The sequence below is a fragment of the Triturus cristatus genome, chromosome 9, assembly GCF_964204655.1.
Source record: "Triturus cristatus chromosome 9, aTriCri1.1, whole genome shotgun sequence".
Lineage (NCBI taxonomy): Eukaryota > Metazoa > Chordata > Amphibia > Caudata > Salamandridae > Triturus > Triturus cristatus.
The window spans coordinates 1,027,547,772-1,027,571,868 of record NC_140592.1 but is presented as its reverse complement, the minus strand read 5'-3'; the positions used below and the strand labels follow the sequence as shown (position 1 = coordinate 1,027,571,868).

Below are 24,097 nucleotides of genomic sequence, written 5' to 3'. Positions count from 1 at the left end.
ATTACGCTTCGAACAGAATGTGTCACTACAACCCCTTGGTTTTTTCTACAGACATCTAAGGCCTGCATATAATAAGGAAGTCAAAAAAGGCCATTTCAGTATGATACCTGTCATGCTAACTTATTCCCAATATGTGTTACCTGTGTCAAACAGGTATCAAGCCCTGAGTACTTTACAAGAAAATTACTGACACAGGGCTGCCCATTTATCCCATGTGGAGTATGTCTCTACTGGAGTCGGGTTAGGTAAACATGGAGCCGAGGTACCAGTTGCTAATACTTTATTAGTAAATACACCATATGTTCTTTCAAACACCAAAGGCTCATATGTAGAGACCATACATATAAGTATGGACGAAGAAAGGAAATGTGAATGTTCTAGTGACAAATTGGGGAAAGTATTAGAAAATGGCTATACAATTGTCACGTGGAATATAGCCGGTTTATTAAGTAAAAATGGTTCACTAGGATGGGCAGATTTCATTAATGATCATTATTTAATCTGTGTACAAGAAACTTGGTGTATTGATCATGTCTACATAGAAGTGTTTACTTCATATGGTTTACTGACCGTGCCTTCCCCTGCAGGTAGAGTGAAAAGGGACTTTTGAAACCCATGTCAAACAAACTACCAGTTGTTGTTAAAAGAGCGATCACAATTAGAGAACACTCACAGATTTTATGGTTGTATTGTAAAGATGGCAGGGATGTGATTTTGGTCAATCACTATAATAATGTGTTTGATTCTACTCGTAGCAATGTTGTATCTGAATTAGACAAGGAGCTTGATAATCTGATAGCTACGATCAATACCAATTTTGTAATCATGTGGGTTGGTGATTTTAACACACAAATATGCCCATTGTCTATGACCAAAGTCTGTGGGTATATGAGTGATGAAGGTGATGATTGTGTACACTTCCCACACAACAACTATGGAGGAGCATTAAACACCATGATGGTGAAGTATGATCTTGAACTGTTACAGTGTGCCCATGACATTAATGGTGGTTTAATACCAACCTTTATAGGCAGGAACGCAACATCTGTTATAGATCATGTGTTAATTTCTACAAGTATCACCCATATGTGTTCCACACCAAGGATCGCCCAGTTAGCACTTAGCCACCATAATTGTATCATAATGTCAATACTGGTATGGGGCAACAAAACTGTATTACAATAAGATACTACTGTTAATATTGTCCCTATTAGACCAAATGGAACTCCAATTAAATGTGAGGGGGTCGATCCGACAAAAGTATTACATGACATTGTTGTAATATGTGGAGCAGAGATTTACTACTGCCTCAAAGAGGATGTTAACGCCACCCTGATGTTAACTAATATTGGCAAAATAAATAACATTATCGACGGGATACTAACTGTTCCACCTAGGAAACAAACAAAACAATGCAGGGAATGGTTTAATCATACGTGTACCCAGGCCTCTAACCAATTAAAACAAGCCCTTAATTATAAACCTAGGAACTCCGAACTATTTAAAAATGTATGACTTAATTACAAATCCGCCCTTAAAGCAAGGAAACGAGAACTACAGGAGTCAGCGTGGAACAAATTATCATTGGCAGCAGACACAGCTAACAATAAGCTATTTTGGGAAACTGTTAATCTGCCTTATTTAAAAAGTGACACATTCACCGAATTATTATCTCATTTTAGCTGTGAAGCATGGGTGACACATTTTTCTAGTATTTTAACCCATCTGAAAATGAAGCATCTAGACTCCAAAACCCAACACAGAGTAAGTGGCCTGTTATACCCCTAAATATTACACTTGATGAGGTTAAGGTAGGACTGAATGGAAGTAGCGGAGGGAAAGTTCCGGGCCCAGATGGGGTCCCAATAGATGTTTATAAAGCAGCTATAGATCTATGGGAGCATGTCCTTACCAGAGTTTTTAATTTAGCAATTACAGAGAGCACACCGTCTACATGGGGCCAATCTGTAATAATTCACATTTTTAAACAAGCATTTGCAATGCAATAGGTCTCGCATTTGTGAGATTTTGAGCTACTGGCTTTGTAAATGACAATGCTTTTTATTTAGGTGTTTAAAAAACCTGCTATAATAAAAGGCCTTGTCATTTACAATAGCAATAGGTCAAAGTTTTGAAAATGCAAATGCTTGTTATTGGTGGCAAAGAAATAGGGCGCCCATGTTGTTAATCCTAAAGCAGGCACCGTGATGAAAATGTAAAGCATGGCGCCCAGAGGCGGGACGGAGATGAGGGGCTACGAACCACGGGCATCATTAGTGAGTTTGTGTGAATTTTGGCAGCCGTTAAGTGGCTGCCGTTCTCTAACCTGAAGGTGCTGCGTGCACATCTTAAAAGCCTTGCAGGAAAGTCGTGTCTGCAGTAGGACAAAAATAATTAAAGAAAATAGTGCTCACGGACCAAATAAACATACCGTGTATCCACACAAGTAAAAAGTCCAGTCTTCATGGGAGGTTATAAATGCAGACAAGGCATTACTAAGGTGGGACTAAAAAGTCTATTAACCAATAAGTAGTAACCATTTAGAAAGCAACAGGAGCCAACTGAAAAGATGGGCGGAACTTCAAGTCTATACCAGAGTACAGCATGCCTCGCAGAGCAGCGCATGCGCTACCCAGGCTCTACCTAAACAAGAAGTCAGGACTGTTGTTTTTGACAATGGTTGTTAAATGCATAAGATAAATAAACAATCAACTATGGCGACTTCGTTGAATATAATATTGAAAATGCTTCAGTTTTGACATGATGAAATTGTGAAAAAACTCAAAACGGGTCTCCTTGAAGTCACATTAAAGTTAGTAAAAGGTGTTATTGCTGCAGAGGTAAGATTTTTCTTTTCACCCCGAAGGCAATAATGGAGCGCCCGATAGGGACCCGTCTCAGCACCTGCTTTTTAGAACGGCCGGTGATGAGCACCAGCAGGACCCGGCCCACTTAAAGCTCTGGCTCTAACCCTCGCACATGCGAGACCGAGTGGCAAATGCTTGTTTGTCTTGATGTCGAAATGTCGAACAAGTGGCCGCTTGTCCAATCCAGACAACTGGTTATAGCATGAAAAGTTCTGTGAAATGTTAGGTCCACGGATCAGGTAGGGTTAAACGCCGATAATGGTGATAAAAAAGGTGGCACAAGGTGGCGCAACTAGTTCTAAGACTTTTGGTCTGATACGTGGACCTAACATTTCACAGAACTTTTCATGCTATAACCAGTTGTCTGGATTGGACAAGCGGCCGGTTGAGTCTCTGAATATAAACATATTCACCCAGATAAGATGCATACATAAATCCATATCATTCTGGATTTAGTTTTAAAGCTTGGTTCATGTCCCCCACTATCTACCGGTCTTCGCCCTTATGAAGGTGGGGCCCTGTCTTGGGTCTTACACCGAAACGCGCGTTGGCGTTTGATCTTTCGGCACATTTCATCCTATATTATCCCTATTTTCCAACAGGAGGATATATGAGCAAACCACCTATATAATCCCATCTGGAAGTTGTACCATCCGGACCGTTATATGATAGTGTGATTGTTGATGGAATGAATGTATGTGTGTATGAATTCTTTGATGTGTGGGACATTGAAAAATATTGTGTATAACAAATATGTTGTATATCCTCTTTTTCATTATTTTATGTTTTTATGTGTTTAAAAAAAACCTTCTGAAAACGGTGTTTATATAAAAAATAAAAAAAATAAAATATATTTTTCTATTTAATAATGCTGTGATGTCATGATGTAAATATTTTGTCAATTCAGCTCCAGGTAGTGATTTCCTTATTCAGGGACCGTTGTTCTAGGCCCACTACTTTATAAATTAGGCAGGTGTTGTTCTTGGTTGATTTTGATCAGGCCACTGGGAAGACAGGGTAACTCTACCTCAATCAGCCAGAGACTCCATCACATGGTGGACGAAGCTATCACATTTACTGAAGGGAGTCCCATTCCACCAAAATACTCCCACTCAGACTATAGTCATGGATGCTTTCCTGCAAGGTTGGGGAGCTCACATGGGACCTCTTCAAGTACAAGGTCTCTGGTCGGAGACATAGAGGGGATATCACATAAACATTCTAGAGTTGAGAGCCGTGCACCTAGCCCTCAAGTCGCTGTACCCTTCTCTCCAGTACAGCTCCCTCTTGATTCAGACAGACAACACCACGACGATGTATTATCTGAACAAGCATGGGGGGCACCAGGTCGAGACCTCTCTCTCAGGAGTCGCAGACCATCAGAAAGTGGCTTCTTGCAAGAAATCTCAACATTGTGGCCATTCACCTGCCAGGGTCTCTGAATGTCCAGGCAGACGCCCTAAGCAGGGACTTCGTAGAAGTTCATGACTGGGTGCTAAGCAGCGAAGGCACGCAAGACATCTTCCTGCAATGGGGAGTGCCAGACATTGATCTCTTCGCAGACGCGGTAAACACCAAATGCCCCGTCTTCGCATCCAGGTTTCACCAGCCAGGTTCACGGGGGAATGCCCTTTTGATAAAATTGTCTCAGACATTACTGTACACCTTTCCGCGTCGCCTCTCATCCCAGCAGTGATCAACAAGTTCTACAGGACCAACTCCAGAATGATCCTGATAGCTCCGGAGTGGCCACGTCAGTGGTGGTACCTGGACCTTCTACAACTATCCAAGGTGCCACACCAGAGGTTGCCTTGCCGTCCAAACTTGTTGTCCAAGAGCGAGGGGAGAGTGTTTCATCCCAATCTCTCATCCCTCAGATTGACAGCATGGCTCCTGAGGTCCTGCAATACGGACACTTAGACTTACAAGCGGACTGTATGACCATCCTCAAGGAAGCCAAGAGACCTTCCACCAGGGCATCCTATGCTTTCAAATGGAAGCGGATCTACTTGTGGTGCATGAACAATGCTCATGATTCGGTGAGGGGTCAAGAGCAGGTCATCTTGACATACCTACTACATTTGGACAAATCTGGCCTGCAGTTCTCCTCGATTAAAGTTCACCTAGCAGTAATCACTGCATACAGAAAGTCCCCTACACAGGTGTCTTTTTTCCAGATGCCAGTGGTTAAAGATTCTCTTGAAGGGATAAAGAAGGTTTACCCCCCAGTGAGATCTCCTTCTCCACCTTGGGAGCTCAACAGAGTCCTTACAAAACTAATGGGTGCTTCTTTTGAGCCAATTCACAGCGCTTCCCTGCAGCACTTGTCATGGAAAGCAGCCTTTTTAGTCGCCATCACTTCTGCCCGCAGGGTTAGTGAAATACAGGCCTTGTGCTGTAAAGAGCCCTAGAGAGGTCCCTCCATTCTCTAGACCTCAAGAGGGTACTGAAATTTTATCTAGACAAAACCTAGTCATTGAGGAAGACGGACCGGTTTGTTAACTATGGTTCCATAAATACCGGTTTGGCGGCCTCTAAAAGATCCATCTCTAGGTGGATAGTCTCTTGCATATCTTTGTCCTACCAACTAGCCAACAAGTCTCTTCATGGAAAACCTAAAGCACATTCTACCAGAGGAAAAGCCTCTACCACAACTCTCCTTAGAAATGTTCCTTTAGCAGAAATTTGTAAAGCAGCTACATGACGTTCTGTTAATACTTTCTCTCGCCATTACTATTTGGACTCTGATGCGCAGGCAGATCTCCAAGTTGGGCAAGTCTCGTTTAGAAATTGGTTTGGTTGATTCCATTTTAACATGCACTGTTATATGTTTTGTGTACTGGTTTGCTCGTCCGCGAGGTAGTGGGTATGGGCTTGCTACTCTATTCAGAGCTTATGACTATTGATGAGTATCCCCTGGAAGAGAAGGATAAGTTACTTACCTGTAATCCTGGTTCTCTTCCAGTGGTATACTCATCAAAGTCATAAGCAGCCCTCCCGCCTCCGCGGACGAGCAATTATGGTACAATAATGTGTGGTTTGCATCTTATATTCAGGGTGATACAAATGAGTACACCGTAAAAAAAGAACTGAACTAACTGTCACCTGTGGTGCATGATGGGAGCAGAGGGGCTCCTGGAGGTCTTAAAGGCACAGTGTCCAGAATCTTGAAAGCCTTAAGGCAATGTGCTAGTTTTTTACTGTACTATGATAGTTATTTATCTATGCAGCCTATGGTAACTTATCCTTATCACCCAAGTGTCTCAAGGCGCTGAATAACAGATGTTTATTGTTACCCAACTCAATGGTACTAAAGATTAGCAGCAAGCACATCGAATGCTTGTCTCGTGAAGCAAGGGTACGCACTGTAACTATCCTACATGCAAACCTGGCATATTGACAGAGAACCAAAGTAGGGAAGAGCTCAATAGCACAAGAGAGCAATGTTGCTTTAGATAGACAGAAGGGGGTCCAAAGCATAGGTTCAATACACTGGTTAAACAAGGACACAGGAAATCCAGAAACGTAAAGCAACACTGGGAAACCAAGGGAACTGACAAAAAACAACAAAGGTGAGGGATTTTAATATAGGTGCGAACTGGTGCAAAAAACGAAGGAGTCAAATTAACCAATGTTGCCAGACAATAGTCTATGGATATGGTGAATCTTTTTAGAGTGCTGCTTCATCTAACCTCAAATTCAAATACTAGCCCTGTAGTGGCTGGGGCAACCCTGGAAGTGTCTGTCCTCTGTGATGATAGCTTTCATTGTCCTGTTCTCAACTTATGATCTTTCTTAACTCTCTTATGAGGTATGTTTCACAAAACCCTTACAGTCCCCCCTCTCAAAGGCCCACCTCTTCTCCAGTTTGGGTGTGTTAGGGATCGTCTTTTGGAATGCTCTTAGAAGTCTTTGGGCATGGGCAAAGACTGCAGACTTTCAGGAATTGTCAGATATGTCTTAACCCTTCCATGCTACCGGATACTGTTGTTGCCTCTCTATAATTTCAAGTGTTTAAGATCTCCTCCAGTTCGTACTCAGGTGTTCCATCAACTAAAGTAGGGGGAGGAGTAACTAAAGCAGAGGCAGCCTTCTTGACTCTCAAAACAAGAAATATATGGTGGATCTTCCAGTGACAAGGCAATTTCAGTTTTGAGTGCGGACTGTCCTACCAGTCTTACAATGGTAGAGGGTCTCACATATTTGGGAGGGAATGTGATCTAGTTTAATGGACAAATAATCAGTTGACAGACAAACCATTTTTCTCACCTTGAACAGTAGCTCTGTACTACTCCACTGATTGCAGTTTTTTTATTAACTTGTCCATCCCAGATCTGAAATGTGCATAAGCTCAAACCTGAATCTTCCATATGTCTTTAAACATGGATTAAACATGGATTGTACAGAAGGAATTGAGGTGGAGGAAAAAGAAGGTGGTCAAATGTGGGGATGGAACCCAGATGAATTAAAGAATGGAGTGTTCCGCAGAGGTGTGATGAAGGGGTTTTTGCATAGAAATTCATCAGTCAAAATCCACTGCACCAACAGTTCAGTGTGATGCACAAAAAACATCTCAGGTATTGTTTGGTTATCTGATTTATGTTTCTCTATTTTTCCACCTGATTGAGGATGGTAGCTAGTGGATAAAACAATGTATTACATCAAGCTGTTTTAGTAAGGATTTCCAAAATCTAGCTACAAACTGCGATCTCCTATCTATAATGACAGCGTCTGGTAGCACATGCAATCTGACAATGTCCTTGAACACAGAAGCTAATGTAGGGTATGAAATGAGCAGCCTTAGTGAGGTAATCAGTGACTAGTAATACAGTATTTCTTTCTGAAGGCGTAAATCAGTTATAAATATTTTACAAGGGTTGTTGAAGGGTAGACAAAGGCTGCAATAACCCTTCTGATGGATATTTCTAACCGCAGATTCCTCACCTTTTGAATATTCCTCAAGCGTGAGACTGGAGCTGGAAAAATCTTTAGCAGTACCACTGTGTTCAGGTAGGTGGCAATATGCGGCTCCAATCCAGAAGAGACAGGCAGAGTCACATATAAGTGATACCCATGCATTCCAACATCAGTTATCTTTCTATCTGCCCCTCCAGGTGCAGAACCAGAGCTATCCCTTGACTCTTTCAAGACTGCTTTTCCACAAAAATGTTCTTCAAATACCAGTGTGCAAGAGAAAATGTCACCCTCTAAAAACACAGGGTTCAAGCATTGTAGGGCCTGTTGCACGCAAATGTCTCTGACAAGTTCCCGCCAGATTTGACTTTGGTGCTTGGGGTTGGACCACAACTGCAAGGCCTGTAGTAATTGCATCTTGAGGAATCTGAAGGCCATCCATGACTGTGAGACAAAGCTATCTGTCACCAATCACCAGAAGGCTCCATGCCATGACTGGTCAAAGTTGAAGGGACTGTCCCATTCCTGCTCCAAAGTGAATTCCTGCAGCAGATCTTCACAACAGTCTAAGCCCTCAGGCAAGTCTAAAAAGAAGCAAAAGACATCCAAACAAAAGTCAGTTCCTTGCCACCACTCTCGAACTTCTGATAATGACTGTTATGAGAAAGGGGACAACTTGGCTCAACCATACACTGAAGACAGCTGGCATGATGACCTACAGGAGAACAATGGGCTGGATACTTCTCCAGCTAATGGGCTGGTCTCTCTACCTGGGACAGATACTGAGGAAAGTTTCTCCTTTACAGTTGTGATGCGAAGGGCAGCTGAGTTTCTTGACCTCCAATTGCTTACTATGTAAATTGATACTTGTATAGCGCACTACTCACCCGCAAGGGTCTCAAGGCGCTTGTACGAATACCGCTGTGGAACCCATCCTGGCTTTCCCTGTGAGGCGTCCACTCCTGGGCACCCCCAAGGTGGAGGCCAGGCATCCTTAGCATTGTGGGGGCCGTTGTGGAGATTAAGCAAGCTATTGCCCAGAGTTGCAGAGTGGGACTCCATGATTGGAATGGCACCGAGGCGAGAATTATCAGGTCCGTGGAATTTTTGAGCCCAAGACCCGCCGAGGCGGGGAATTGAACCCTGGTCCCGGGCTAGACCTCTGCATCAGGGTCTGCCGCTCTAATCATTGAGCCACACTTCTCCACTATGAAGGTGAAAATCAATGTTCTCACCGAAGTCCTCCAACCCAGACAGACTGCTATTGGCCTTCAATGAGGCCTTCATGGACACCCTTCTTGGGACATGGGCAAAGCCATGTTCCTGACTACCGGTAAATAGGCAGATAGCAAGGCGCCACCACTCTGTAACGGGAGACTCAGCTTTCCTAACGTTGCACCCAACCCCTTAAAGCTTAATAATGCCAGGATCTATCTAATAGCAAGGTCAACCCAAAAGCCTTTCCTACCAACCCACCGGAAAGAGAGTCTAAGCGCCTGAAAACCTTTGGGAAAAGCATGTTCTCCGCCACCAGCCTGGCATTAAGGTCCATCACTATCATCTGTCTATAGGCCTGATATACCCATGTCCTTTGGGACTCTGTTGCTGAGATACTACATGCTGTACCAGAGTACTTGTGCTCCACCCTTATGCAAACCATTCAGGTTGCCTCAATGCGGCAAAATTCACAATTCTCTGTGGGAGATTGCTTGGATCGAGAAATTGGAACCAGTGTGACACTCAGGAGACATGCCTGAATTTTATCCACAAGCTTCTCCGGGAATGTCCAACCTTCCCTAATGGACATGGCTTTCTATGACTCTCACCTCTTCTGCAAGAAGGCCGACTCTGCCTTTGAGTGCTTTAAAGACAGCAGAGCCAGACCCCACTCCTAGAGCCTCTCTGCTCTAACGTGTCAGTTTTACTAGAATATAGCATGTTACTACGCATGCTATCACATCGCGTTCCTTTACAACGCAGTTGTTACAACAACCTCATTTTTAGAACGCGATACCTTTACAACGCAAGTCATTAGATCGACTTGCTGTAGGGGGCGTGCTGGACTTCGGAATAGTATAATTTACTATTCCAACTCTAGCCTGCGCAACAGTAGTGAAGGTGTTGGAATAGTAAATTATACTATTCCTTATGTTAGAGTGCCCCCTACAGCAAATCGATCTAATTACTTGCGTTGTAAAGGAACTGCGATGTGATGACTCCGTTGTAAACGCTGTCTGTCTCCTGTGATTTGACCCTGAAATGCGGGCTTATTAATGCTCGCTCACTTGTGAAGCATGGGGTGGAGATCAACCTTCTAATATCAACTATTGGCCTTGATATCCTGTTTGTTACAGAAACCTGGACAACCCTGTACTCGAATTCCGATTTCGAAGAAGCATGCCCAGAAGTGTACATTATTGTTCACCTTCCATGTTCTCTTCGCGGGGCGGAGGATTGGCTATTATTTTCAAATTTCATTTAAAATTAAAAACTTTTGAAACAAAGGACTTTCCGCAGGCTGAACTATTGGCATTTATCTTGAGCTTATCAGCTTCAAGCTCAGAGACTGGAGTAATTTGTCACAGCTGCCCCCCCCCCCCCCCCCCCCCCCTCATGTTTTCCTCCTCTGATCTGATCAAACTGGATAAAATATATGCGGTAGTATGGTCCGATCATTCATTGATTTCTCTCCATCTACGATCAGTGGATAACATTCAATCCCGTGACTTAGACAGGAGGAGGACTTTTATGTGACAAACACATTCTGGGTCCAAATAAGTATCGGGGAAAGTAGGCAAATTTCTTCAATCCTCCTTCCCGACATGGTAGCTGAAGCTTATGATAGTTATAAGTGGTGGAGCTTAAAAGCTCTCGACAATATCATGCTTCAGAAAAATAGGCCACTCCATCAGCATCCCTCTGCACCCTGGTTTAATAATGAACTCCGAGAGGCCAGAAGTCACAGTAAGAGATTGGAAAGAGCATGGCGGGTGAACTTTGCAACAGACTTAAAATCTGAGTTTAAGCTAGCGTTAAGAAAAATACAAAAAAACAGATTAATAATGTCAAATCTGAATACTTAGCTTGCACCCTACCTGCGCAATGTTTTCAATCACACAACATTTGTTAAATCCAACCTGTGTGTCTCATCAACCCTTGCCTTTCCAATCTTTATGTGACTACCTAGCCTCCTTTTTTTTGTTGAAAATATGTTTATTGGCATTTATAATCGTATACTTTAACATTTACATGAGTAAACTCAGGATATATTAATCTCCGGACACATTGCTTACTTTTGGCACTGCTGGGCCATGGACATATAAATGACACCGTTGTGAGCCTGCATTCCACCCAAAAACAATACACATCTCGATCCATTTCTACATACAATTAAACATTTGTTTCAGTGCATTATGCCTTTGGACAACTTCTTCCTCTTATCCTATCCACTTGCGCTTTATAATCTAAAATGTCTTAATCTTGGGGCCTATCTCGTGATTGAATATTACATGCCTTCTTTAACTATTTTCACTTGCTAACGTATTATAATTGCCATTATCCAATAACCAAGGAAACTTTAATAATGAGAAGGGTGTCAGCCTGTGCATGTTGGTGTCACTATCATTGCGTCCTCCAGCCTCGGAGAATGATTTCTCCTTAGGGGACTCCGGCGGTGGGAAGAGGAGGCGAGGTGGGTGGGTGGGGGGCGGGGGGCGGTGGCACCTGGTTATCAACGATGCTGCAGATATCTCAAAGTTTTGGCAACTTTCCATGGCGGCACTGGGAAGGGGAGGGGACAGGGAAAGGAATCCAGTGAGAGGGGGCCTCTGGTGGGAGCAGCGTCGCCCTCTAAAGCCCATCAGTCAGAGCCCATCAATTCAGTTCCGTCCCCCTCTTCTCCACTATTAGGGCCACTCGGGTGTTCCCAGTTACATAAAATCTCCCTCCACGCCTCTGCGATTTGGCACCTGCGTAGGCCCCTCAGCTCTTCTTTGTGTAGTGCTCTACCCTCTGCTGCCGCCCAGTTTCTCACTTCTCTGTTCCAGACCTCAATCTGTGGTCCCATTGCTGACTTCCATGTTATCGCAATTCGCCTCTTGGCCAGGGCTAAGGATAGATCGATGAATCAGTGACCCACCTTGCGTTTAGGTGGTCGAGGGTATAATCCCAGTAGACAGACCTCAACTGAGTGGGCCAGCGTGCGTCCCAGTGTATTGTTAATTTTAGTCATCACTGCATCCCAAAAACCCTGCATGTTCGTACAGCTCCATGTCATGTGTAGAAAGTCTCCATCCAGCTGCCTACATCTTGGGCACTCTCTAGGTTCCCCTCCAAATGCAGCCTGTATGCGTGTGGCGTCGTATACGACATATGGACATAATTAAACTGTAGATATTTTAGGTGGGTGTTGCGAGATATCTTTTTAGGCGATTCCAAGATGCGGCGCCATTCCGCATCAGTGAGTGTTTTACTAAGTACTCTCTCCCATTTTCCCCTGAGTGCGAGCATCGGTGTTAGTGATGTTTTTAAAGCGACGCATAGAGCCCTTTTATTTGATGGTCAGCAGTACCCAGCGTTATCAATGCGTGAAGAACCCCATGTGTAGTTGGTTTATCTCTTCCTGCGCTCAACAGTCGTTCGAATGTCTGCACCAGTGTTTCATACATAAGGACTTGGCCCGCAGGGAGTCCATAACTCTCCGCCAGGTCCGCAAAAGGGAGTAGGCAGTGATCTAGAATACAGTCCCCGGTAGTGTCTATGCCGGCCTCCGACCAGGCCATCAATTGTTCCACCCCTAAGATCGCCTGGGGTTTTCCGTAAAACAACCTTATCAGTGGCAACACCGGTGTATACCTCGGTCCATCCGGCAGTCTAGCCATACACCTTCTCCAGCATTGCAAAGCTGTGGTTTGCAGAATCGATGTATAGGGGGCTTTAATGGCCGGGTTCAGCAATTTAGCTAGTAATAGTCGCGGGTGTTGACCAGGCTCCGCCAAGAATGTTCCCTCCTGGTTAACCCCCTCCAACCATTGCACCACCCACTGAAGTTGGGCAGCCAGCTGGTAAAATTTGAAATCTGGAATCCCCAATCCCGCCTCACTCATAGGACACTGCAGAGTCCGCAATGCAATCCTATGCCTACCATCTGCCCAAATAAGGTCTCGCACCAGTGCATCTACGGGTCTAAACCAGCCTGCAGCCATCATTAGCGGCAAATTTACAAACAAAATACAGCAACCGAGGCAGCATGACCATCTTGGTCAGCGAGATACTAGCTATCAGTGGCAGTCGCAGCGAGCTCCAAAATGCCACACTAGAGCACAGGGAACGGACTGCTCACCCCAGGTTACCGGCCCTCATATCTTCCAAAGAGTAAAAGTTCTGAATGTCTAGGTACCTAAAGGAAGTTGAGGACCTGGTATGTTCATCAGGGAGGTCCCTAGGTCTAGGGAACAAGGGTGTTTTATATCAGTTGACCAGCAGGCCAGATAGATGACTAAAGTTCTCTAGTACTCCAAGGGCGGTGTCCATTCCCGCACAGGCTTCACTCAAATAGATCAGCAGATTATTTGCGTATAGGGAGATTATATATGTTCTTCCATTTAGCAGAAACCCTAGTCCCCGCCCCCCCCCGGAAGCACTCCCCCAGTGGTTCTACCGCTAATGTAAACATTAACGGTGACAGGGGACATCCCTGTCGGGTCCCTCGGGATATAGCAAATTCTGGGAAAATGATGCCAATTGTTTTGACACTTGCCGTCTGGAAGGTGTGTAACAGTTGGACCCATTTAGCCACCCGGTCCTAGTCCCATTTTCTGCATACACTGAAGACAGCTGGCATGATCACCTACAAGAGAACAATGGGCTGGATACTTCTCCAGATAATGGGCTGGTCTCTCTACCTGGGACAGATACTGAGGAAAGTTTCTCCTTTACAGTTGTGATGCGAAGGGCAGCTGAGTTTCTTGACCTCCAATTGCTTACTATTCATTAGGTAATCTCAACTGACTGTGTCAAATGTTTTCTCCAGATCTACCGAAAGCAGTGCTGCCTGCGTTAGATTCTGGGCGACGCAAATTGTAGGATGTATTCCGAGAGGGAACAAACCCATTTTAGTCTGGATGAATCAATCAGGTTTTTCATGTGGGGCATCAACCTAAGCGCTAGTATTTTACTCAGAATCTTAAAATCAATATTAAGCATTGACAAAGGTCTATAATCCCTCACCTCTGCCTCCAGGCTTTCAGTCTTAGGAAGTGGTATCACCTTTGTAGAGTGCGTGGAGGGCAGCAATTGTCCCAATCTAAAGGCTTCATTATACAAAATAACCAGGAGGGGTGCGAGTGTGCTCTCGCCAGCAGCGCCATCGCACTCCATACCTCCTAGAGAGTAACCGGTCCTCCCAGTTCCTCCACTGCTTCCTCTTCAACTACCTTCAGGGACAAAGGGGCCAGGAATGCGGCAATCTCTTCCTGCGAGGCTCCCCACGGAGCTGCATATAGTTGTTTATAGTATGTCTGAAAGGCTCCATTTAGCCTATCCGGGTCATACACGGTCTTGTCATTGGCAGTCCTAATCTGGGTGATCGGAGATCCCCGTGATTCGGGCCTAACAATCCATGCCAGTAGTCACCCCGCTTTCCCCTCCTCTCTCTGTACTCTATCCATGTATGTTCTGTAGTCGTGGGACCGAAGCCACTCCAGTACCTCATTGTATAGCTTTCGCTTTACCTGTAATTGCTCACGTGTTTGGGTCCCTGGCCCTTGTATATTATCTAAGATCTGCAGTTCACCATCTATCCCTGTCAGCTCTCTGTGGAGCTCTCTTTGTATCCCGATGGTTTGCCCCATGCAATGACCCCTCACCACCACTTTTAAAGCCTCCCATAACACAAGTGTAGGTACGCCGCAAATGGCACATCCTCTAGTGCCACGGGACTGAGTCACCATGTGGGAATTGGGGGTCTGTGCCTCCGAGGGCAATAAGTCAGTATCAGGCGACTATGGTCTGAGCACGTACGACCCAAGTACTCGGTAGACAGGGTGAGAGAACCAAAGGTCTGTGAACATCAGAATGCATCTATTCTCGTGTGGAGGTGGTGTAGGTGCGAGTAGTAGGAGTATTCCCTCTCCCCACTATGCTGTACGCGCCATATATCATGTAGATCCCAGTGTGCCATCAATTCTCACAGCCCCGCTGCTGTCTCATGTGCTTGTGCTCCCGCTAGAGGTGGATGAGACCGTTCCGGCCAAACGTCTGCCACACAATTAAAATCTCCCCCTAGCACCATCTGCCCAGGTGCCAAACTTGCTATGTGTGCAGAAAGGGAGGTCAAGTATGGCATCTGGTCATGGTTGGGGGAATAGCAACAACCTATCGTTATCTCCTGACCTGCTAGTCGCCCCTCCACCAACACATACCGTCCCTCTATATCTATTAAGGTGCGGGTTGTCTCAAAAGGAACGCCCGGTCTAATCCACACCAACACCCCACGGGCAAATGCAGAAAAACCAGTAGCAAATATTTGACCCCTCCATCGCCTTTTCAGACTCTCGACTTCACCCTTGGTCAAATGGGTCTCCTGCAATGGAGCAATTTGCACTCCTGTTTGTTTCAGATAATTATAAATCTTATACTGTTTAGACATAGAGCCCATGCCCCTGATGTTCCACGTGAGCAGTTTCACCTCATGTTGCGCCATCATTTTGCATTTATATAGCACAGCCCGCCTCCCCAACCCCCCCACCGAGACAGCAAAGACCAGCGACATAACACCATCGCATGCATTCAAATCAGGCCTGGACAACTGTAACAACTTCAAACTTAAAACAACTCCCCTGCCCAAGAATATCTTGGCAACGGCCATCTGCCCAAACTACTCTTAATCAAGATTACAAAGCAATGAAGGCCCCAACCATATGCAGTGAAGGCCTTCAGGAGGGACGCAGTTATGCCACCTTATCAATTATAGAACAACTTGTAGGGAGTCAAGTCTTGTGTGTACCACTGCATGAACTTCAGCGCTGACCCAGTCTCAAGTCAACTCAGAGCGGTCTTACCTTACTATATAATGTCATCCGCCATGTGTGGGGTCACCACTGGGAGCTCCTGGCTACATTTAGCGGACGTTTCCGATTCCGAGTCTCCAGACCCCTTCATAGATCTGGACCCCTATTCCAATGGGGGAACCCTCCCTGAGTGATCTCTGCCACCGCCTGCAGCGCTGCCGCTCTTTCCAGCTCGGTCTGAGACAAGTTCGGATTCTTTGCTTCTATCCTTTCTGATCGTCTCTGGGAGCGCTCTCCAGATCTTCGGTCTCTCGCCGTCCGTTGAGGTTTCGGTACCTGACCTGGTTGTTCCATGCAGTAGGCCTCAATCCAGTCCCAAGCCATTTGAGGGGTTTCACAGAAATGAGACTTTCCATCTACTGTGATGCGGAGTTTGGCCGGAAACATGAGAGAGTACTTGACCCCTTCCTCCCGGAGTGCCTTCTTTTTTTTTTTTTTTTTTTTTTTTAAAAACCTTTATTTCGGTAGATGCACAATACACAGCGTCTGCCTACAACCCCCTCGGGGCCGGCCGCTATGACATTGGAGAACATAGAACAATAATGTCAGGATAAGAAAAGGTTTAATTTTATGGTTTTGTCGAGTACAACGTAGTGTACTTCGAAAAGAGTCGAAGCTAATCACTGACCAGGAGAGACATCACCGTTCACGGAGCACCCAGAAGGAAGCGTTATATAGGAAGGCATTGGTAAGGAGACAGGTGGCCACCATCCAGGGACTAAGAGCATACACTATACCACAGAATGAGAAAACACAATAAGCTCCTTACTAACACTGAACCCCGACCCCGAAGAAACAAAGAAACATAAAAGAAAAAGAAACCAAAGAGGAAGGGAGAAAGAAAGAGAGAGAGGGCCATAGAGACGAAGAAGACATAGAACACATCCCATCCCCCCACCCTGCATACCAGCGGAAGGCCATGGCCCACCCCCCCCCAATAGGCATGCCTGTCGCCCCAAATGAACCCCAAGTAGGAAAGAGAGTCCGGAGAGTGGGAAATAACCTCCCAGTCTCCGACTCCCAGAGAAGGCAGGAGGAGGAAATGTTACATACTCCCGGTCACCACAGCCCATTAAGCATCCCCCACCCTGAAAATCATCAGCACAACTGAAGAAGCAAGCAAAGCGGCAGGTGGGGAGACTCCATTTCAAATGTGCGAGCAAAGCAGATAATTAGCAGCCTCATCCTAGTCCCCGCCCGCCAATACGTACAGCAAACTAAAGAAAATCGCCCAGCCCCGGCCCGATCCTGAGCGGCCCCACAGATCCACCCCCGCGGTAAACAGTAGCAATTTACACACATGCGGCACAACCGATACATAAGCAAATATTCTAGTCCGGGTCATGCCAGGCGGTCAAGCAGGATCATCAAGGGAGGCAACATCAACCCTGGCCTGAACGCGGAGACCCCACCAAACATGGCCGCCGCTGGGAGTGTACCTCAGGCAGAACAAAGGAGCAAGATGGCCGCTCACGGCAAAGAAGACGCAGAGGGAGAAGAAGCGAGAGTTCCCAGTCATAGACCATCACCACATCGATAGTGACAAACACAGTTTTCCCCACCGAACGGCACACACTCCGGCGATGTTGAGGCAGACACGGCAACACCCGCAGAGGCAGAGTCTCAGCTTGTAAAGTGGAAGGGAGCTTTGTATCTGCAACTTGATCATTAGACAAACCCTCGACACTGTAACCAGGGAGGGGACGATCCATAGTATCCCCCTGTCGCCAATTTGTATCCGCCTCGAAGGGAATGAGAGGCACTGGGGGGTCAGACAACCGCAGTAGTTCCCTGGATGGCATAGCAGCATCGATCTTCCACTCCAGTTCTCGAGTGCGTTGGCACCATGTCGCCCGCAAGTCCCCCAGGGCTAGAAGGATATCACCATAGGTCAGGTCTGCTCCCTGCTGCAGCATGCCGACTGTATGTAAAGGCGCCACCGGGACACCCTCCAGCTCGACAGCAGGCAGTGAAGCCTGCGTCAGGGACATGGCGGCCTCCGCCTCTCCGGCGAAGCAGACCGGCACCGACACCATTTCCGCCGCCAGCCCACCTCGGAGGGGTGAGGGCGACTCCATAGGACGGAGGAACAATAGTGAGGGCAAGAGGAGTTGCTGCTCGCTATACGGGGCTCACACGATGGGAGAGCCCTCGGCTGTGTTGCAATGCGGGTGGTGGGCGCTCTCAAACGGTCACCGCTCTGACCGCTGGTAGGAGGACAAAGGAAGATTCGCCAGCCCGGACCCAATCGTACAGGAATTCTCTCCGTCGCGAAGAAGGCTCCGCCAGGCCGCCCACTCCACGTCCGGTCACATTTCCCCCGGCGCCGGTCCAGCCCCAGGTCGTCTCACCGTACGTGATAAGCGGTGTCCGGCGGTGGTGGTCGGGCCAGAATGCGTGGGCAAAGTCCAAAGTCGGCAAACTCTATGAATCCTCGACCAAAAAAGCCGGCGGGAACATCGGAGGAATGCGGAAAGTATCAGCGCATTCGTGGTTACATTTGCTCGCGCCATAGGCAGGATTAAAGATCAGGATGTCATGTAAACAGCAGACGGGCTGCGGAGCCGGGAGCTCAGACGTCCTGTCCGTCCGCCATCTTGGCTCCTCCCCCCCGGAGTGCCTTCTTGACTTCAAAGTACGAGGCCCGTTTCTGTTGGACCTCCAGTGTGTAGTCTGGGAACATTGAGACTTTAGTGTTATTAACCATGAATTGACCATCTGCACAGGCTTTTTGTAAAATAGTGTCTCTATCCCTGTAATGGAGTAGCTTAGCCACTACAGGCCTTGGGGGGCGTCCCGGCACCGCCGGGCGTCCCGGTACATGGTGCACTCTCTCTATTGTGAAGAACTGGGTCAGTGATCCCAGTTGCCACCACACCTTTAAGCCATGGCTCCAAATATGCCACTATGTCTCCCTTTTCAATCCCCTCCGGCAGGCCCAGAATTCTGACGAAATTGCAGTGGCTTCGGCCTTCTCCATCCTCCACCCATCGTTCCAGTATCCGGACCTTGTCAGTAAGTTCCTTTACTCGATCGGAGAGGGCTTTATGTTTGGGTGTTAGTTCTGCAATCCCCATTTCCACTCCTTTTACCCTCTCGCTGAGTTTCTGGTGTTCTGCTCGGAGGAGACCCAGGCCCAATGAGACCACGCTTATATCTTGGTGGAGCGTGGCCTTTGTGTCTGAAATGGCTTCCAGAATTTGGGCCAATTATAGCTGGATGGGTTTTGGTCGCAGCTGAGGTTCTGGGCTGCCCCTCTGTCGATCCACTGGTTCCTCTTCGTGCTAAGGGGCATTTCCAGTTTATTTCCCCCACGGTTTCCCCATCATGTCAGGTTCTGGTGCCGATGGAGCCCCAACTCTGAAACGGAACCTCCAAGGGAGCACCGCGGGGTCACAGATCGCCTAGCCACCCACAGGCATGCAGTGCTCTCCTTACTGCTCAGGGCCGCCAGCGGCTTAGTTCTGCCACGGGCTCCTCCTCTGGGTCCTGAATTGCCCTAGCACGCTTCTCCTGAAATCCGGCCCAGGCGTACACAATCACAGCTCTGTCCCACGTATACGTTCCTCAATGGGACCTCCAGGCCAACCCCATGTTTGTTAATGGTTATGCCCACCGCTTCCAGTGTGCACCAACGTCGCCAACCCTCCGCATCTCACGGCAGCGCGCCAATGCGTGGAATGTCCCTTGCGAGCCAGGACTCTCTCCTGTTCACTAGTGGTGCAACTCAGTGTCTTAGAGCTCCCCCAGTACTCGTAGCTCTGTTTTTTGTGTGGCTGCTAATATCCTGCTGGGGCCTCAATTTTCTTCCCAGCGGGGCCCTCACTTGGCTCTTTCTCCGCTAGCTGCTGCGTTAGCCCTAGTCTATCCCGTTGTCTGGGTTCCACTGTGCTCCTCAATTCTATTACACTGCATCACAGCCGTGATGCCAAATGCCTGTGACAGATCTCCGGGGGACCCCTGCGGTCTCCGCTCGGTAAATCTCAGGAGCCCCCAGTCTCCTACCAGTGCTGCCAACAAAACTGTACTGTCTTCTGTATAATCCTGCTGCAGATTCATTGATGTGTTTAAGGCCAACTCCTGTTAGAGTAGGTGTGTCTTTCCTTCTCAATTATTAGCACTCAGTGCTTGGAAATGGAGATATTGTCCGCATCACCTAGCTGACCTAGCTGGCTTCCTCTGGAGGGCTGGAACTAATATATCAGCTGCGTTAGTTCTTGGGGGAGCGGGAATCTGCTGCAGGCAATTGAATATATCCATGGGACACAGATTCCTCTCCTTTTGAATGGGCTCAGATTTTACAGGACCACTGGAGTGCTCTAAATCAAGTATGACTCCTTTATGCCCCTCTCCCTCTTCCACTGTTTCCTCCCAGGTGAACTTATTACCTGCTGTGGTTTAGGAATTTACTATTCTCCCACTTCTCTTGCAGTGTTTTTTTTTTGTTGCTTTACCATTTATCAAATTGGACTCTGGTGCCTTGGCGCAAAAGCAAATAGAGAACTTTGAGTGTGTGAAGCTAGCCTATGTTGGCATTCTAAAGAGTTCAGAAATGTGGATCATATGTGCCCGCCTTTGGCAACATAGCCTGAACGATAATTTAGATCTCAAATTAAGTGGAAAATAAATCCTGAAATTGAGTAAGAAATAAGGAACTTACCATGTCCATGTGATGTTTAAGTAAAAGATGCAAAACTAAAGTGCAACAGAAAAGGGGTTCAAGAGTTACCTTAAAACAAAACAGATACAACGGTGCATAAATTGGAAATGAGAAATACATGACTTACCAAAATTAGTTTGTCGGAGGTCTAAATATACTTTATGCAATTTGGTGTTAAACATAAGGCAAAAGTGTGCCAAAGCCATGATTCTTTTTAGAATAGGATTCCCCTGACACCTTACTTAGGCCCGATTCCGACGTTGTTCCGAAGGCCTCCCAATCAGATTTGGCTTTCCCTGATCCGATTCGTAGCCCTTGTTTCCGACCGAATCGTACACAGGCCCCCAACGACCAAGTACGATGCGAAGAACGCGTACGCATCGACCAAATCGTTTCCGGGACCCGAACCTGGCCGTACGACTCGTTCATAGCCGAATCATGCTGCGCAATGGAGCTGAATTCCGACCGAGCGAGTACTATGCACGATTCGGACAGCTGCTTCGCCTCGGTTTCAGCGAGACAAAACAGCTGTCGGAATCATACTTCGGGGGTCCGTATCAGGCCCCCCTTCACCCGGGGCCCTCCGAATCTGTCACGGGGGTGTACCCATGGTCTCCCCGATCCAGGCATGCACAATGTGGCGGGCACCATCGGGTGCCTGCCACAGGGTGTACGCTTTGCCCCACCCACCCCTTTTTGCTATGGGAGCCTGTGTACGAGTCTGCACACAGGCTCCCATAGAATTCAATGGGAGTCTGAGTGAAGCGAGTCCATAAGCATACAGTTGCATCGTATTCGCTTGTTTGTACTCCCGGAGCACGTTTTGCTCTGAAAGTCCTCCGGATCCGAGTCGTATGGAGGGCTTAACTAGGGAGATCGGAATCGGACCCCAAGAAGGTAAGGGTTTGGGTTAAAGTAGATGGTGCTGCAAATAGTACCAAAAACATCATTTTCAAACACGGCGAATAGAGGACAGCTGTGCACCACCATTTTTTCACTGTGAAGCTTCAGCACAAAGCTGTTTAGAATCTGAAAGGTTTGAGCCGAAGCCAGTTGCCTTGATCTTCTGTGGTGATATAGCGGGCATTCAAAGTTGTCTTTCAGAAATCTTCAAGTCATGTCTATAGTGGCACTATCGATGTGCAAGAAACTTGTGTGGGTGCCCTACACAAGAACCCAGGCACCTACAAGGCCAGTTCCCCCCACAGCACAGGATTCCGACACTCCCAGTTGACTAGACATCCGCCGCAGACCAGCAGCTTATTTTGATACAGGACCTACTTCAAGCCACAACTTTACAACAGGTGTTAATTCTTCAAATAGACATAAGGGCTGATTTAAGAGTTTGGCGGCAGGGGTACTCTGTTGCAACACAGCCGTGTAACACACTTCTGGCAAACTTTCAGTCTGCTCGCCTGAATTATAGGAAGGGGGACTGCCAGTTTACTCCAAAGAAGTAAAATGTACTGTCAAAGAAAACCTTTATCCAATGGCCCAAGGGAGTAGGTAAGCCATCCAACCGTACGCCCTATTTAAGCTGGGCAGTCAGATGGCTTTTTTTTTTTACTGTCCCTCATCGCTAGGTATATACAGGTGGTTGGGACATTTATTGAAAAAGAAAAATGACCCCCACACTATGCGAGAAGACCTCCTGCTTTGGGAGTTTGTTTTTGAAAAACTAAAATCTTTGAAAAAGTTTAACTGCTGGCAGTCATATTTAATGGAGCCGTCTGTCAAAATTTTCCTACATTGACAGGAACAACTGTAATGGCGGTTCCTGCCAATATATATTGATATCTGTGGGGCCACGTGCCTTTCTAAATGGCAGTGAGTGGAGTAAAATCAGGATGGCAGACGTAAAGCCCTTCACCACCGTGTCTGCCTTTCTCCATCTGCCAAACCGTAAATCAGACCCTCAGCTTTCTATACCCTTCGGGGTCTTGTGAAGAGACTGTCTGGCTACTGTCCTGGACCCTTCCTTTCCAGCAAGTGGAAAAAATAAAGTGCCAAATCCGGGCTACTGTTTCCTTCACAGGGACAGCAGGAAACTCCAGAGTTCCTTCTTGCTTTAAGACTTGATCAAAGGATTCTTAATGCAAAGTCCTGCTGTGTGTTTCGACTGGACAGACTATAAGTAAAGAATGCTACAAAAATGTCCATAAAAACACACCTTTTTTTCCAGCACACTAATGTAATCCAAGTATTGTGGTATTTGGTTTTGGGCTGGCCAATTGTCCAAGTGGACAGCGTAGAAGCAGGATGGCAAATGCTTTTGAAATGTGAAAGTGTCTTCTTGTAACCACGTGTTTCTCTTCATGAACTGCATTCCAGATGTCCTTGTGAATGAAACTAGCAATCCCCTGTTTCTGTAAAGACGAGAAGACCCAGTGAGTCGTCGTCAGTGAATAGACGTTACCCACAGTGACCATTAACACCTTTGCTCAACAACCCCATGCCCTGTCCTTCTGCGAAGGGAATCACATCTGCTGCCACTACTAGCAGCCTCTCTTCCTGGTTCTTCAGTATATGCCAGATGACATTACCAGTAGCCCAAACATGTAAATCATCACCTGAAAATATATGATATATAAAATTGTGCATATCCCAAAAACGAAATCTCCTATCTCAAACCCACGTTACGCTTCAGGACAAACGTGACTTAGGATCAGAATACACTCTACTATACTAGCTGTTGCCGTGAAAGAATACTATTTGGGGGTTTATTTAATACCTCGTGATATGAAACGATGCTGACATAAGCTGCTAGTTTGCTCTGTGAGCTGTTAAGACCTTTTTGGGCTGGATATTAAAACATGCGTTTCCCCTCAAGACCAAATGGATATTAAATAGTATACACCTTCCAGTGGTCAGACCCCCTATCACAGCAGACCTACCATAACAGTACCGGAACTGAAAGTGAAAGGCGTGCCTCAGCCAGTCTCCTATGCCTCTGTCCACAGCAGAGGTCCAAAAAGCACATTCAAATTAAACCTTTTACAATGGCAGATGGTGAGTAATGGTCTGAGGTACTGAGTAAAGTTTGAATTGTTCAGTGATATTTTAATTTTAGGACTGCTTGTTTTAATTATCGGATTACTCAAAACAGTAGCATTTCAGGGATAATTATAAGATGTTACAATGCAGGTAGCATCGGAAAGAATTGCAGCTGTTTGAAACCGCTAGTGCTTCTGAATTCCGTTCGAAAATTCTGCCCAAAACGATCTTTGCTTCTGGGCGAGCTGTTCTTCCCTGTCATAACTTAGAGGCCCTCTGGTGGGGGGAAAAAGACCTCATAGATTGTTATTGTGCATACATGATACTTCGCTTCCCGCCCTGCAGCCATTCGGACATAGAACTTGTTTAATGCTCTCTCCCATTTTCGTAATGAATGACTGTCATTTTTATTCCCAGCTCATCCAGTGATTGATAACGGCCGACTGGAATGTCCTGGGGGATACAAGAGGCTCAATCGGACACACTGTCAAGGTAAGGGTTATTTTCTTTGATCTGTGTAAACCATCAAGAGAGAGTAGAGTACCCCATATTCACATAATCTTTGACTGAATGTTTAAATGAAATAGGGTTTC

The 24,097-nt window shown here is 46.5% G+C and overlaps 1 protein-coding gene across 1 annotated transcript in view; it reads left to right on the top strand.

The window, feature by feature from the left end:
- The window catches only part of LTBP2 (latent transforming growth factor beta binding protein 2), a 1,878,832-nt gene that overhangs the window by 974,761 nt on the left and 879,974 nt on the right, over window positions 1-24,097 (top strand). Inside the window, exon 9 of the mRNA XM_085626762.1 lies at window positions 23,922-23,996. Coding sequence (XP_085482888.1) covers window positions 23,922-23,996 — 75 coding nt within the window. The remainder of the gene's footprint in view (window positions 1-23,921; window positions 23,997-24,097) is intronic.